Source organism: Botrytis cinerea, chromosome 1 (assembly GCF_000143535.2).
Source record: "Botrytis cinerea B05.10 chromosome 1, complete sequence".
Classification (NCBI taxonomy): Eukaryota; Fungi; Ascomycota; class Leotiomycetes; order Helotiales; family Sclerotiniaceae; genus Botrytis; species Botrytis cinerea.
In genome coordinates this window covers 238,215-252,417 of record NC_037310.1, presented here as the reverse complement: position 1 = coordinate 252,417, position 14,203 = coordinate 238,215, and the positions used below count along the sequence as shown (strand labels likewise).

The following is a 14,203-nucleotide window of genomic DNA, read 5'->3' as shown; positions in this document are numbered from 1 at the left end:
CATCTCGGAACATCCTTCCAAAAAATGAATTCTGTCGGATGAATTACTTTTGCCTTGAATTTAAGCTAAGCAGTTACACAATGTCACCAACTGATCTGATATCACAACCTGTGAACAAAAGCTGTATCAAATTCGGTATACCCCGCTATATCTCGTGATTATTGATCTACATGTCCTCTGCTAACGCATAGACATATGGATTATGAGATAGCCCAGACCTCACGTTCTTCGAGGTTGAACAAACTAGTGAAGCCCAGTAGAGGTAGCAAAAAGAAGGGTTTGACAAACATGTCAGTGTACAGACTTGGCAAGAGCCTTGCCGGTCGCACGAACCCCGAGGGTGACAAATCCGAGAAGGACGAGGGGGCCCAAAACGACAAGGACGACGAAGAACACTTTGAAGAGGGCGAGGTGGACAGAACAGTCGAGAATGAGGAACAGAGCAAACCCGCAGATTGGGTCAGCACATATAGCAACCCCGAATTCGGCAATGGTTTCTCGAACCCTCCCTCATTTCCAAACTCCGCAGATAGCTCTAGCACTTTCAGGCCTAAGCAATCTAAGCCGGAGCCCGGGAGCGCAAAACTGTCAGCTCCTCCGCTGAACGTTGTGAAGACTCGGATTACGATATCTGATAATTTGAGCACCGACGACAACAAGAAGAATCGGCGTCTCATGGCTTTGAAGCCCAAATTACCAAAGTCTGCTTCCACATCGAATCCTGACACACCTGCTTACAGTGGTGAGGTATTCCACCCTTTTTATACTAATTCGAGTGGTTCTAATGATGTGCAATTATTAGATTATGAACTTAAACTGATGCTCCTAGAGCAGCAGAATAAGAAACGACTTATGATGGCCAGGCAGGAACAAGAGGGCAAAGTCTTTGGCGACAGCGGAAACCCTGGTCTGATAATGTCCGACTCTAACATACTTCAAGCTAATGCTTACAACTCCCTCAATCCTGGCGATCAGATAAAGAGACGCTCCGCCTACTTGAGTAATCCCAGTTTACCATCATCGCTTCTCCCAGAAAGACCATCGGCCGGCTCGTATAGAGGCGATACGAACTTTGCTCCACAAAGCGGTCCATTTTATTCGAGCATGAACTCTCCAGACTTAAATAATATGGACCCAACGAATGTGGATTTCTTCAAGATGCGTGCTCCCAGCCCTCATCCTGGAGCTACCTCCAGCCAAATGATATCACAGCAAATGATGTTGTTGCAGCAACAACATCTACAGCAAGAACAAGAACAACAAGAAAAACAAGAACAACAAGAACAACAACAAGTACAAGCGGCCATGGCGCGTCAGCAACAAACTGCACAGCAAAATCAACAGCAAATAGCTATGGACCGTTCACAAGCTATCTATCCGATGCACGGCAATTTTTCTCCTATTCAAAGTGAACCTTTGGACCCTCAAGTAGATTCCATTGCCGATCTGTTATCAGCCTTGGGGATCGATGCTATCGCAATGGGCATTCCTCCAGAAGCTTTAAATAACTTCCAATCCTTTATAGAGTATCTATTACACGCGATACAAGTCAAGGAGCCAAGCCGGTACCTGGTATTACATCGCATCAAGGGTAAAAAAGAGCAAATATATTTTGATCCCCCAGAATGGGTTGTGGGACAGTCTCATACGAGAATTTTGAAGTCGAGGTTACCACTGTCCAACTTGCCGGATTTTCTCGAGAAACATACTGACATTAGCTTTGTCGTGTTTCGTGACTACGAAGAGAAACACATGCCAACGAGCAAAGAGACGACCACGACGGCAGCAGACAAGAACACCGGTATTACAAAGCCTCCAGTGCATGAAGAAGAAAAAATACTTGCAGTAACAGAAGATTTGACAGAGGCGGTCAAATCGATACTGAAATTGAAGCCGGAATTTTCAGATCTGTTAACAGGGTTTGAGAAAGATGGGGCAGAGCTCCAGTCGCCCTTTGTCTTCATCTACCACTCGCGAGCAGTTATCCAAAAGTTTATGGAGGAGACCTCTGATTCCAGCGCGGTCCGACAGCTGAAGCTCATGATCGAGTACATCTACAAGACCTATGGAGAAGAATATGACACTGCAGACACCATGTTTCATGAATCCCAAGTTGCTATACCATATGTGAAGTACCTGTTCAAGCCAGGAGACGTGCTGGTGAAAGGCACTGGCGCTGACGTAAACGGTTATGTGTTGAAGACTTGGCCGCGCAATGTTACCCCATTTACAGCGGGCCTGAAGGAAGATGCGAAGAACAAAACTCACTCACAGTATTGCATGGATGTCCGCTCCTGGTCATTTGACGGTGCATTCAACCACGTCAGCTCCCAGCTTACATTAGAAATTGACGGAATTGAAAAGACAGAACATGCTATCCAAGATTTGAATATCAGACCGATTGCATACGCCAGTGATGAAGATAGAAAAACACTTCAAAGTCGCGGAGAAATGTTTTGGAAGTGTAGAGAGAGGCACTTTGTGTCATATCAAGAGCGTGGTCGTGGCGATTTACACGGCGCTAGTGAAGACAGGTTCATGATCGACATGAAGACATTTCGTGAGCTCCACCCAGAAGATGAGAAGGAAAAGATGAAAAAGAAGGAAAAGAAGGCCTCTGAATCCTTAGACGAAGACGCCATAGCGCAAGACAGTCCCCCAGATCCGAGTTTCGTGTACTTGCTTCCTCAGAAGATCATCGGCTACAACATGCGGCGCAAAAAAAATGGGTTGAGCTACATGCCGATTGGTTATCCGAGGTGGTCTGGGACAAGAAGGCGTTCAAAAAGTTGGTGCTTAGGCAGGAGACGAAGGACCTGATTGAAGCATTGATTGTCAATCAAATTGCAGCTGAGAGATCGACGGATCTGATCAGTGGAAAGGGCAATGGCCTCATCCTTCTACTGCACGGAGGGCCAGGTACTGGCAAGACTCTAACTGCAGAGAGTGTTGCCGAAATTGCAGAGAAGCCTCTATATAGGGTCACTTGTGGAGACATTGGATCAGAACCTGAGGAAGTCGAACAGTATCTCAATTCAGTGCTAGACTTGGGCAAAGCCTGGGGCTGCGTCGTTCTGCTCGACGAAGCTGACGTCTTCCTTGAAGAACGAAGTATGAGCGACATTAAACGAAATGCACTTGTGTCTATTTTCCTCCGCATTCTAGAATACCATGACGGTATCATCATCCTCACCAGCAACCGTGTCGGCACTTTCGACGAAGCGTTCAAGTCGCGCATTCAACTGGCCTTGCACTATCCATCACTGACAAAAGACAAGCGCTATGAGATCTGGACAATGTTCATATCGAGGCTCCGAGAGCTTGGAGAGAAGCAAGTCGACTTTTCAAACCTGGAAGACCATCGGTGGGACTTGGCGGAATATAAGCTCAATGGACGACAAATTCGAAATACGATTCAGACATCGCGGCAGTATGTGTCTTGGAAGAATGCGAAGGAGAAGATGACGTTGAATTTTGAGATTTTGAAAAAGATTATCGAGATTTCAGGAGAATTTGATACCTACATTAACAAATTGAATAATGGGATGTCTCCGGATCAATTAGCTGAGGAGGATGGGCTGAGACTTGCAGAAGCCAAAGAGTGAGAATGTATATCTATGTTTAGTCATATTGAGTTAAAAGGTTGAAATTTATTAGTAGCTTGTCTATTATTTTGGATACTAGAATTATACAGCCTAACAAAAGTCTTTGTCCTAGGATAAAACCTTTCTCGCTGCATTGCTTTTCTTTATCATCTCTTGAAATGGTTTTCGAGGCGTCACTGGTGATGGGGGAGCTCTGTAGACATGACGGCCATTCTCCCAAACCAACGTATTGCCAAGATAAAGTGTTCCACCCCAAGCCTGATGCAATTTCTCAAACAAATCTTTATAGTTTTGAATAATCGTGCCATGATTAATACTGCTTACTTTGGGCTGGAGAATAGGATTAAGGAGTTCTTCGTAACTCTCGAAAACCGATATTCTCATGATCCTTTTGCATGACCAAGTTCGTGCATTACCGAATGATCGCAACAGATCAAACTGGAATGTACCATTCAATTTCTCGTCCATAATACACCGAAGTTGAAAAGGCGGTACAAGTATAGTTATAGATTCCAAAAGTCCATCTCGAGCCATTGCGTTCATCGTTGGGATTGATGCAGACATATTTGCCAGACGAATTCGAAAGTTGTGATCAACTACTGGACATATTTCGATGCGCTTGATAAGTCTACGAGAAATCCAGCTCATAGATCTGAGTGAACGATTTGCATGATCATCGCACCCGAGTCCAAAGACAGCACGGTTCCATAGAAGCCTCTTAGCTTCTCGATAGATTTTCGGGTGAACTTGCAACAAGGGTGATTTGAAACATCTTTCATTCTGCACATTGTGCTTACAACGTACATGCGGTTCAGAACAAGATATATATTGATCGCAAGTCCAACTCATGGGCTCAATTTCAGATGGAAAAATGTGATCATAGATCATGAGGCGAATTTCGGGAGGTATACCCATTAAAGAGGCTAGCTTATACTGTGTTTTTGACCACAAAGCTTTCGAGGGTAGATCAGTAGTGCTTTGCCTACGAGTGATTTGAGATCTTCTCCTTCCATTACTCGGGAATAAAGAACTCGAGGGTTGACCGGTAGTGCTATTTCTGCGGGCGATTCGAGGTCTTCCTTGAATTAACTTCATTTTCGCGACGATAAACACCAGCTTACAGCCCCATCCTCTCCTAGGGACAAGTCCAAATTTGAGATTATCAGTAGTCGATTGAAAGGGGGAATCATCCACAAAAGAAATCCAGAGTAATGTTTCGAGTAAAATCCATCGTATAAATGCGATTGGTCCCCATAGATAATCCAGAGCAACTATACACAATACCGTTGTGACTAAAGCACAACTCATAAGGGCGATTGGTACCCATAGAGGATTCGTACTAACAATACACAATACTATTGCGACTAAACTACAGCTCATAAATACGATTGGTACCCATAGAGGATTGAAACCTCTTATTTTCTTCATGATAGAAGAAATGATATTTGATCGAGATATTATGTAAGGATAAACCGAGAAGAATGAAATATGATGAATTGAATCGAAATCTATTAGATCGTTTGGTTGTTCGAAGTCTGAATCGAGTATTCAGATGCTGAGAAAGATTAATATAAATCCAGTTATTGAATAGAAAAGTATTATAAAATTATAATCGTATTAGAATATCGAGTAGAAATAGATTAAGAGAGAGAAGAAAGAAGGAATAGAATAGAATAGAATTAGAAGATTTCCGAAAAGATTAAATAGTTTGTGGGAAAGTTTAAAGAAGAGAAGAGGAAGATCCCCCATGGGCGTCATATTGGCTACTAAGTAAGCTTAAATGTCTAGCTCCTGCTTTTAGCGCAGATAAGCGAGAGCACATCTTGATTTCGAGAGATCATCTAAGATAGAAGTAAGAATTTCAGGAAAGTAAGCCATTTTAGGAAATCATTCGAACTGACTAGATGCCACCATAGAAGTTAGCCTTTTAAATTTCAAGTAGACGTAAGTTGCTAGCTACATGCGATTAGGAGACACCTGGTGTCAGATTATGGCGATTATCACGTGATTTATAACATATCCCACCTCGTGACTGTCCCCCTCCAAAACCACCCATTCCTGCTCCACCATCCCATCAACTGTAGCTCCATATTCCCCATTTCTCCAGGAAATCATGAAGATCCTCCTTCGTTCCATTTTCCAAGCCCCATTAACCGCTTTCCGACCTATTTCACGTGCACCTCGTCCATCAATCTTCGGACAATCAAATTCTCACCACCAAATCCGCGCTTTCTTAATCTCCACGCCCAGAGCTCTCCAAGCTGAAAATCTTGCCTCGAGACAAAAAGCCACCGAGAAAGAGAAATCTCAATCAGATTTAAGCACACCGAGTACACTTCCAAAAGAGGTTGGCGACTCTGCAACGAAGCATACCGGAAATGTCACCCAGCAATCTGCACCCTCTGTTACAGCATTGCAGGAATCACTTGAACCTCTCTTGAGAGAAAACGGCGGGAAGTGGGTTTTAGCAGATGATGGAATGTCTATGGGAAGGGTTGTCCAATTCAAGGGATTTAAAGATGCTTGGGTTGGTTTTTTCTTTTATGTTTTTTGAGGGCCGGAGAGCATTCATCGGGATATGTACTTATGATTTAAACTGAGGGGTTATGGTTTGAATGGCCAGAGTTTCCGTGGAGGGCGCCTTTCATGAAGACAACAAGATGATCAGTAATCATCTGATATCTCACTTTCACACCACTATTCTCCCTTGAACATCTACGAAACATTCACCACTTCCAAACCCATCTGCATACTATTCCTCAATCCAAGCCAAGCAAAGTTCCACTTCACTAACCCGATACACACTCCACAGAACTTCATGAACGCCATCGCAGCAAAATGCAAACAAGAAAGACATCACCCAGAATGGGTTAACGTGGGTCTCTTGACTTCTCTCCCCTACATCTCTTTCTCTCCTCTCCAAACATCTAACACTCCTCAGATCTACAACAAGGTATTCATCCGCTGGACCACGCATGATCTTCCCGGTCTAACAGCCACCGATATCCTCATGGCCACGTTTTGCGACGAGCAAGCCACGATACACAAAGAAGTATACAATATCTCAGAAGAACCCCTTTCTAAAAGTACCCAGCACGAAAAATTTCTCAGTCAAGCTCATCAGGTCGCTGATAAGTTATCGTCGAAATGATAAATTTTAATTAAACATGTTCAGATGGTGATGAGAAAGAAGATTCATGAACACATCACGGTGTGAAATAGAGGACAACATATAAGAACATAAGACCCTTTTAAATATGATTCTGGGACTTAGGACAGGTGTGGAAATAAATCATGATGAGAGAAGTTGTGGGAAGAAGAGGGAGGAGAACAAAAAAGCTAACAAGACCGAAGTGAGACCAGAAGATCTTGATGATGAAAATCCATGGGGAGATGACGCAGATGTATTGTGAAGATTTAGAAAACTGTAAGAATTGCTTGAATTACATCTATGTATTAAGAACACGTCCCATGTCATATTAAGGCAAAACACGACTTAAACCCCTCCCATGACGCCTGAAACCCTCAGTTAGAACCTGATCTCCCTCTGCATATTGAGTACCACCAAAACACACCCATCACTTAGATTTCTTCTCGTTTCTAGCAGCAATTTCATAGAAAAGACTTCCATCATAAATTCTCCTGATGTCATCTTTCTTCATCTTTCCATCTTTAGGCGATAATAAATGCCATGTTGCGCTCCCTAACATTCATTAGTACCAGTCCCGCACATTCCACTCCCAGGGATCCTCATCGTCAGAATAAGGAAAGAAATCAAACATACATTCTAGAAACGCAGCCGCCCACCCCACCACATCCAAAACATTTTTCTGGCTCTTTACGTACTCGAAAATCTCTCCCTTGGTAATATCCTGCTTATCACGCCCCGCGTATTTACTGAAGATCTCTTCAAAATGCTGAGGGATAAAACGTCCTTCGTGGTCGAATGTTCCAGAGTTGTTACCGTGTTTGTCTTTATGGATTCTATCTGTGTAGATTCTGAACTTGAAATCTGGGAACCACTGTCCTGGGGGAAGAGTCGGGTATGAGAAAACGGTATTGATGAGCAAGGTTGTGCCGACTGCGAGCAGAGGGGTCCAGCCGAGACGACGAAAGCCGTTGTAGGTATCGCGGGGGTAGATGACACCGTCTGAATCGGCGTCGAAGAAAGCGACGTGTTGTTGGAGGACCTGAGTTGAGGTTAGAAGAAGAGATAAAGAGGGGATTTGAAGACTGTCCAATAGCCTGGACTGGCAGTCTAGATGTAAGCGATCAACACTTCAAAGCAGTTCAATACTTCGAGTGAAGCCAAAACTTCAAATCAATCGACAATGTTGACTTGATTGAGATGTTGAAAGCATTTAAACATCAGACAGCAGTCCAGGCGATTGAATACCCTAGCACGAGAAAAACGAACAGTCAAATGCTTGTGACGCTCCGCATAATTATCTTTAGTTGTCCCTTGTGGTGATTCATAAGATGCTGCTATAGTTGCTCTTGCAACTCCTATCCATTCCCTAATATCAGTAAAACGCCCCCATCCGCACAAGATAGTAATGCACAAACCTGCTTGACGTAACCGTTCACTTCTATGCCTCCCAATTGGAAGTCCCACCTCGCTTGTGGTCTCCTGCCAGAATGGCAATCTCTGCTCTGTAACAGGGCATTCTTTGATCGCCATCTGGAAATCGGGTCCCGAATTCTCGCGCCCATCAGGTCTGTGCCAGATTGGAAATCTCTCATCTGTAGTAGGGGGTTTTTGGAATGGCATCTCGGAACTTGGTCCCGAGTTCTTACGCTCGTCGTCGAATGAACTTGAGTCGGTTCTTGTTGGTGCCATGATGGTTAAGATATGAACAATTTTTCTGTAATGATTTGTAAATGATGGTGTCTTCTATCTTATTTCGAGGAAGGAGCAAAGGTACACCCATTTTATATAATTTCTTCCTTGACATCACGTCCTATTCTATCTATAACATGACTTTATCAAAAAGATCAAAGGAACATCCCAAGTAATGTGATGTCAAAGGATTCATCAATTGATCGCCCTAAGACAACAGATGATGATCAATTGATATCACATGATTGGGCCAACGAGCAAGACACTCGCTTGAATACTCTCGTATGTTCAGAACTATAGCTAATTAGTCTATGACTTAACCAACCTAGTTAAGCTTAATCTAACGCCTTAGCATGAACACATTACATGATCCCTTATTTGACGTGACATACAAATGTGGTACGGTGCACATGTATGCGGCTGGAATTGCAACAAAGTATAAAATTTTGAGTTTTTGTAAAGATGATTTTGTTTTGGTAGAATATACTTTTTCCCCCAACCATTTCAATAAGTTTAATCTTTAGCATGTGAGAGAAGTGTAACATGACACCAAGTAGTAAAAGTCACAAAAATTTCTCCGACGACCTCTTACACATGTATCAATTTAGTATCTACTAGAGTTTCGTAAGATTTTACATTCTCCCCTCAAGGATTGAAAGCTACCATGACGGAAGAAGAAAAAAAGGCCCGGAAACGATAGCGTTCTCATCTTATTAGAGATTTTTAATGTCTGAATCGTTGATTGTTGAAGGAAGGTGCCTGTCGATTTGTATGAGCAGTAACGCTCGAATAGAATTATGTTGCAAAAGAATCGCCCGCGTTTCTTGTTATTCCATTTTTAATCGTACATTCAAAAGAGCCTGAAAATCTAAATTTCCCCTCTTGACAAAGCGTGCTCTCATTGTTCCACGATTAATTGTACAGCAAAAACTCCAATGTCACTACTATTCTCCCCTGGCCCACCTCTCAAATTCCGCCACCATCTCCGGAGTTATTTGCCTCTTAATCTTGTTCATTGCCGCGAGGAAATCGTCCATAACCGCTGGTTCCATTGTTCCACACTTTTTACGTCTTTCGATGGCCTTATCGAAGGCTTTCTGGCAGATACTGACCATTTCAGCCCCTGAATAACCCTCTGTTAGGCGAGCAAGTTCGGCTACGTCAACATCTTCTCCCATAGTAGTTTTACGTTGTCTAGCACGGATAATAGCTTCTCTGCCAGCAAAATCTGGTGGCGCAACATAAATAAGTTCGTCGAAGCGACCTGGTCTCAAGAGAGCCAGGTCTAGATCTTGTGGTTTATTGGTTGCTGCTAGTACAGTAACACCCTTTAAACTCTCAATTCCGTCCATTTCGTTAAGTAAAGTGGTGAGAACATTGACTCCGTTATTCGAATTCTTTCCGTCTCTTTTGCTACCAATCGATTCAATTTCGTCAAAGAAGATGATACTTGGAGCTGCAGCTCGTGCACGAGAAAAGACATTTCGAACGGCTCGTTCAGAGTCACCGACATACTTGGAGAGCAGTTCGGCTCCTTTGACGGCAAAGAAATTGAAACCCATTTCGGTAGCAACGGCTTGAGCGGTGAGTGTTTTGGAACATCCGGGAGGTCCATAGAGGAGCAGACCTTTTGTTGGTGAACGGCCAAAGTCTTGCATAATCTCTTGGTGCTGTAGTATTGTCAGTACGAATTGAAATTTCCAGATGCTTTGAATGTCTGAAAATGTTTAAATCTCTCAAATCGTTTGAGCATTCCAATTTTGATGAAACATCTTAATTTATTTCAATGTCCAACGTGATTTGAGTGTCCCAGTTGATTCGGATGTTTGAATGAGATCATTAATGGGTAATAACTTACGAGGAAAGGTGTTTCAATCGCAAGCTGAATAGCTTCTTTGACTTTGTCCTGCCCTCCAATATCACTCCACTTGACCTTTGGTGGTCTTAAAGTAATATCATGCATTGCACTTGGTCTAACCTCCAGAAGTGCATGTTCGATATCCTCTTTAACGACGAAATTCTGCTGGGGCACATTATCTTCATCTAACTTCTCTTCTGCAAAAAGTTGTGCTTCGTCTAATAAACGAGAGAGATCCTCAGGTGTATATGCATGTGTTCGTTCCCCGAGATCATCAAGAATCTCATCACGAGTTTCAGGGCACATTTGTGGATCCAAAGATTTGAGAATAGCTTTCCGAGCAGCTGCATCTGGAACAGGTAAAGCAATAGCTGTAGTGAACCTGCCTCGTTTCCGTAATGAAGCTGGTAGTTTAAGCATGTCAGATGTCGAAGCTGCCACCAGAACTTGTGGCAAAGAATCCGAGGGATGATCTTTCATAAGATCCTCTAATCCCTCACAAATAGCATCTGTCATATCGAGTAATGGTTCGCCACCTTTTGCGACCACAGATTCAATATCATCTATGATTATGATACTTGGCTGATTGACTTTTGCATCCTTGAAAATTTTCTGGACTTCAGATGGTTTGGTTTTCCGGTCAATTTTGCGAACCTTGCCCCATTCTGTGCTGGCAATTTTATCTAGGACGAAAGTCTTGCCTGTTCCACTTCCACCATGTAAAAGAACAGCTGGTGATCTACGAACTTTAGTAAAATAGAATTGACGGTTAAAATTGCTCAGGAATTTGTTAAGTTTTCCAAGTGCTTGGTCAATGCCTGCAATATCAACGACTTGAAGAGGCTTTTGCTCAACATTGCTTGCAGCTAACATGGCTCCACTGATTTCTGCAATCGTTCCAATTTTAAAAGATGATACCCCTTCGTGAAAGGCAGCAACACCAGATTTCGAGCCGTCGATAGAGAAGACTTCAAAGGTTCGCCTTTCTCTCCTGAGCATCACATCTCTGAAGGTCATGCCAGGGTAAACCAACTCAGCTCGAGCTGTATTCTTGTCAGTCATGCAATGAAAAGTGAAAAGTGTGAAATCCAAACTTCTCGGTCTTTCGAAAGTATAGAACCAGATGAGACAATAAAAAAAGTCCTACCTAAGAGATCATCTAGAACAAACTTCCAGGCAACCTCAGCGTCTCCTGTCAATTCTCGCATAACCCCTTCAACCATGCCGACGTCCTTGATTAGAATTTCCTTCGCAACTTCCAGCTTTGCTCCTCTAGCAACAATCACATCGTCGCTTAATTTGAACCCACATGCCTCTTGGAAAGCCTTGCTGACTTGCACAACTTTCCTACTTAATTTTTCTGTGGCCAACCAAATTACCGCCTCTCTTCTTGTATGTTCGCCCTCAGAGCTTTTCCAAAGATAGCATGTTTCTCCATTCTTAACTTGGAGATCCAAAAGAACGTCTGTACAAACATATACACGTGCTACATTTCTGAAATCCGGCCTTTCTTGAGATTGGGCTTGATATGGACGAACTTTTAGCTCTAGAATTTTTTCGGCTGTCATCTTGACCTCTTGTATGAAGGTCCCAGAATATCTTGAACAGTCAAAGTACTGATCTTACGTATGTGAAGAGAAAGAAAAGAAGAAAAGGAAAAGGAAAAGGAAAAATATAAAAGTCTGGGTCAATGGAGGGGTAGAAAGTAAAATAAAAATTATGGTCAGCCTTGCCAAGGAACATGGGTATTTCCTTAAATTCTCCTTTACCGCTTTTATTCTGCCGATCAAAGTTCCCCAATCCAATTAATTTTCCCCATCCCCTCCAGCCTTGGCCCCCTCTTCAACCATCCGTCTCATGACCAATGCACTCCTCCCGCCTTCTCCCCCCCTCATTCCTCCTCCCATCATGGAATGCGCGACAACTACAATGTCTCTTTCAACGGCGCCACGTATACCAAAAAACACGCATTCGCAACCGCGACGGAGAACCTCCAAAACCAAAAGGTGAATCTCTCTTTGGAACACGACGTCTCGACCTTATTCCACCTATTAAGCCACCTACTTCTCTTTTCGAAGAGCTCTTCCCAGAAGAACAACAGAAGCCTCCTTCGTCTTCACCACCCTCAAAACGCTTCAAACCTCCTCCTCCTCCGAGGTTTCCAAAACTGCCTACATTTGACTGGACATCTAATATCGAGACATTTGACGAAGCGGAGGTGCGGAGACGAGCTGCGGAGAAAGAGAGGAAGGATTGGAATATTGTGGGAAAAGAGAGAGGAAGTGAAGAGGAGGATGCGGTTCAGAGACGAGAGGCTAGTGTGTTGATTTTGAATTGTGCGAGCAAGACATTGGAGGAGAGTGACTTTTTTAGATTGAGTCCGAAGGGTGAACATATTGAGGGTTGGACGAGTGGGATCATTAAGAGTGTGTATTCCCCGTTTCATCTTTCTCTTATATTTCTACATGTTAGCACACTTATATTTGCATATAGCTAACTTAACCTTCAGTTATTCCTGGGCGCGACCCCCAAACTCTCGAGTCCTTAGGTCATTACTTCATTCTCTTCAGTTCGCGCGCTGCCGCTCTGGCCTACTTCCACCGAACTATTGAACTACACACTCTCTCCCGAACCCACAGCCCTAACAGCATTCCTCTCCCATTTCAAACCTCCAACCGCTCCTCTCGAAGCCCCGATCGACCCCCTTCAACTCTCCCTCACTCCCCAACCGAACTTCAAAATCTCCTCAAAAACTTCACCCTCGTTCCTCCGTATACTCGTCTTTCCCTACGCATTCTTCAAAAACCCTATAGACCAGCCATGACCACTCTCTTAGCAACCGGAGCTCCTGCCACCCTCACACAATCCCGTTCCCAATCCCACGCCATCGACACTGTCCTCTTCACTCTCAACATTCCTAGCATTGGACTAAGTTCCTGGGGTCTCCGAGAAATTCTCGAAGCAGACGGTAAACGTCGCAACCTACACTGGCGCTTCGCTCAATCTGGGGCCATCGTCCGTGTTGGCGAAAAGATTGATTCCGCAACTGGAAGCGAAAAGGTAGAAATAGGTTATCGAGGAGAGAATATTATCGGAAGGAAGAAAGCTTATAATACGAGTGGAAGATATATAATCTCATTTATGGATCGAGCAGAAGCAAGAAGATTTGTGAGAGAATGGCACAAGAGACCTTGTCCGTTGCAGAAGGAGTATAAGGAGGGAGATGAACCGCCTCCAATCGCTAATGTCGAGATTATGTGGTAGTGGGGGACGGAGAGAGAGAGGGGGGATGTCTTGGGAATAGAGTGAAGATGCGAGAAAGAAGAAACTCGTCGAACGAGTTCTACGGAAGTAATGTTAGTTATGATGCGTGGTCACTTAATGAGAAATCGAAAGAATGAAGTCACTTTTTGACATCACATCACTTCTCACCACACTCTCATCCCTCACTTGAACAAATAAATACCCAATATTAAAGCCAAGATGATTTAAAAGTCTGAGAGAGAGAGAGAGAGTATAGATACAAGGCAAACCAAACCAACCAATCCCATACTACAAGATAGATACCAAGATGAGAATAAATAAATCCCAGTACAGAAAGAAGTATAAATCCCAATTATCTCGTGTCATACATATCAATATATTCTACTCCTTGTCTTGCTAGAATGTAAATGTAGATTTATGTATCTGTGTATATATCTTGGAGTTATTGTTTAAATAGGAAAAAGAGATGTAGTATGTGTGTATATATATATATATGTGTGTGTGTGTGAATATAGTATATAATAAAGATGATATATGATAAATGATAGATTTCTATTTCAATCTTTTACTCTCTCACTCTCTCACTTATAATATACAATATATATACAACTTAAAGGAGCCTACCTACCTACCTAC

At 43.1% G+C, this 14,203-nt stretch overlaps 6 protein-coding genes across 7 annotated transcripts; 3 read left to right on the top strand and 3 right to left on the bottom strand.

The window, feature by feature from the left end:
• The first annotated feature begins 145 nt into the window (after positions 1 to 145).
• Positions 146 to 3,668, top strand: BCIN_01g00610 (hypothetical protein). Of its 2 annotated transcripts, none has more exons than XM_024690170.1 (2): positions 146 to 742; positions 803 to 3,668. In XM_024690170.1, exons 1-2 carry the CDS (start codon positions 196 to 198, stop codon positions 2,818 to 2,820), a joined length of 2,565 nt encoding a protein of 854 aa, XP_024545939.1. In that variant the 5' UTR covers positions 146 to 195; the 3' UTR covers positions 2,821 to 3,668. The 2 variants fall into 2 exon arrangements, with proteins under 2 accessions (XP_024545939.1, XP_024545938.1); XM_024690171.1 differs by having other exon boundaries at positions 146 to 747.
• A 6-nt stretch (positions 3,669 to 3,674) lies between these two features.
• Positions 3,675 to 5,114, bottom strand: BCIN_01g00600 (hypothetical protein). The gene has a single exon (XM_024690169.1). It carries the CDS (start codon positions 5,031 to 5,033, stop codon positions 3,714 to 3,716), a length of 1,320 nt encoding a protein of 439 aa, XP_024545937.1. The 5' UTR covers positions 5,034 to 5,114; the 3' UTR covers positions 3,675 to 3,713.
• Positions 5,115 to 5,665: 551 nt separating this feature from the next.
• Positions 5,666 to 7,053, top strand: BCIN_01g00590 (hypothetical protein). The gene is made up of 3 exons (XM_001547181.2): positions 5,666 to 6,132; positions 6,418 to 6,480; positions 6,547 to 7,053. Exons 1-3 carry the CDS (start codon positions 5,719 to 5,721, stop codon positions 6,754 to 6,756), a joined length of 687 nt encoding a protein of 228 aa, XP_001547231.2. The 5' UTR covers positions 5,666 to 5,718; the 3' UTR covers positions 6,757 to 7,053.
• Positions 7,054 to 7,055: 2 nt separating this feature from the next.
• BCIN_01g00580 (hypothetical protein) lies at positions 7,056 to 8,674 on the bottom strand. Its single transcript, XM_001547180.2, has 4 exons — positions 8,172 to 8,674; positions 8,023 to 8,111; positions 7,390 to 7,795; positions 7,056 to 7,308 (listed from the first exon to the last, which is right to left on the bottom strand). Exons 1-4 carry the CDS (start codon positions 8,443 to 8,445, stop codon positions 7,184 to 7,186), a joined length of 894 nt encoding a protein of 297 aa, XP_001547230.1. The 5' UTR covers positions 8,446 to 8,674; the 3' UTR covers positions 7,056 to 7,183.
• A 120-nt stretch (positions 8,675 to 8,794) lies between these two features.
• Positions 8,795 to 11,992, bottom strand: BCIN_01g00570 (hypothetical protein). Its single transcript, XM_024690168.1, has 3 exons — positions 11,451 to 11,992; positions 10,304 to 11,346; positions 8,795 to 10,115 (listed from the first exon to the last, which is right to left on the bottom strand). Exons 1-3 carry the CDS (start codon positions 11,869 to 11,871, stop codon positions 9,390 to 9,392), a joined length of 2,190 nt encoding a protein of 729 aa, XP_024545936.1. The 5' UTR covers positions 11,872 to 11,992; the 3' UTR covers positions 8,795 to 9,389.
• Positions 11,993 to 12,130: 138 nt separating this feature from the next.
• Positions 12,131 to 14,059, top strand: BCIN_01g00560 (hypothetical protein). Its single transcript, XM_001547178.2, has 2 exons — positions 12,131 to 12,729; positions 12,813 to 14,059. The coding sequence occupies exons 1-2, from the start codon at positions 12,168 to 12,170 to the stop codon at positions 13,565 to 13,567; spliced, it is 1,317 nt and encodes a 438-aa protein (XP_001547228.2). The 5' UTR covers positions 12,131 to 12,167; the 3' UTR covers positions 13,568 to 14,059.
• Positions 14,060 to 14,203: the final 144 nt, after the last annotated feature.

Excerpts from the sequence above, each read along its gene's own strand:
- BCIN_01g00610 (XM_024690170.1), top strand. The coding sequence starts at position 196 with ATGGATTATGAGATAGCCCAGACCTCACGTTCTTCGAGGTTGAACAAA. Across the intron at positions 743-802 it reads TGACACACCTGCTTACAGTG|ATTATGAACTTAAACTGATG; the intron begins GTGAGGTATTCC and ends TGCAATTATTAG.
- BCIN_01g00570 (XM_024690168.1), bottom strand. The coding sequence starts at position 11,871 with ATGACAGCCGAAAAAATTCTAGAGCTAAAAGTTCGTCCATATCAAGCC. Across the intron at positions 11,347-11,450 it reads TGTTCTAGATGATCTCTTAG|CTCGAGCTGAGTTGGTTTAC; the intron begins GTAGGACTTTTT and ends ACAAGAATACAG. Across the intron at positions 10,116-10,303 it reads CGATTGAAACACCTTTCCTC|CACCAAGAGATTATGCAAGA; the intron begins GTAAGTTATTAC and ends ACAATACTACAG.
- BCIN_01g00590 (XM_001547181.2), top strand. The coding sequence starts at position 5,719 with ATGAAGATCCTCCTTCGTTCCATTTTCCAAGCCCCATTAACCGCTTTC. Across the intron at positions 6,133-6,417 it reads AGGGATTTAAAGATGCTTGG|AACTTCATGAACGCCATCGC; the intron begins GTTGGTTTTTTC and ends CACACTCCACAG. Across the intron at positions 6,481-6,546 it reads ATCACCCAGAATGGGTTAAC|ATCTACAACAAGGTATTCAT; the intron begins GTGGGTCTCTTG and ends AACACTCCTCAG.
- BCIN_01g00560 (XM_001547178.2), top strand. The coding sequence starts at position 12,168 with ATGCACTCCTCCCGCCTTCTCCCCCCCTCATTCCTCCTCCCATCATGG. Across the intron at positions 12,730-12,812 it reads GACGAGTGGGATCATTAAGA|TTATTCCTGGGCGCGACCCC; the intron begins GTGTGTATTCCC and ends CTTAACCTTCAG.
- BCIN_01g00580 (XM_001547180.2), bottom strand. The coding sequence starts at position 8,445 with ATGGCACCAACAAGAACCGACTCAAGTTCATTCGACGACGAGCGTAAG. Across the intron at positions 8,112-8,171 it reads TGAACGGTTACGTCAAGCAG|GAGTTGCAAGAGCAACTATA; the intron begins GTTTGTGCATTA and ends GGGAATGGATAG. Across the intron at positions 7,796-8,022 it reads AGCGTCACAAGCATTTGACT|GTCCTCCAACAACACGTCGC; the intron begins GTTCGTTTTTCT and ends ACCTCAACTCAG.
- BCIN_01g00600 (XM_024690169.1), bottom strand. The coding sequence starts at position 5,033 with ATGAAGAAAATAAGAGGTTTCAATCCTCTATGGGTACCAATCGTATTT.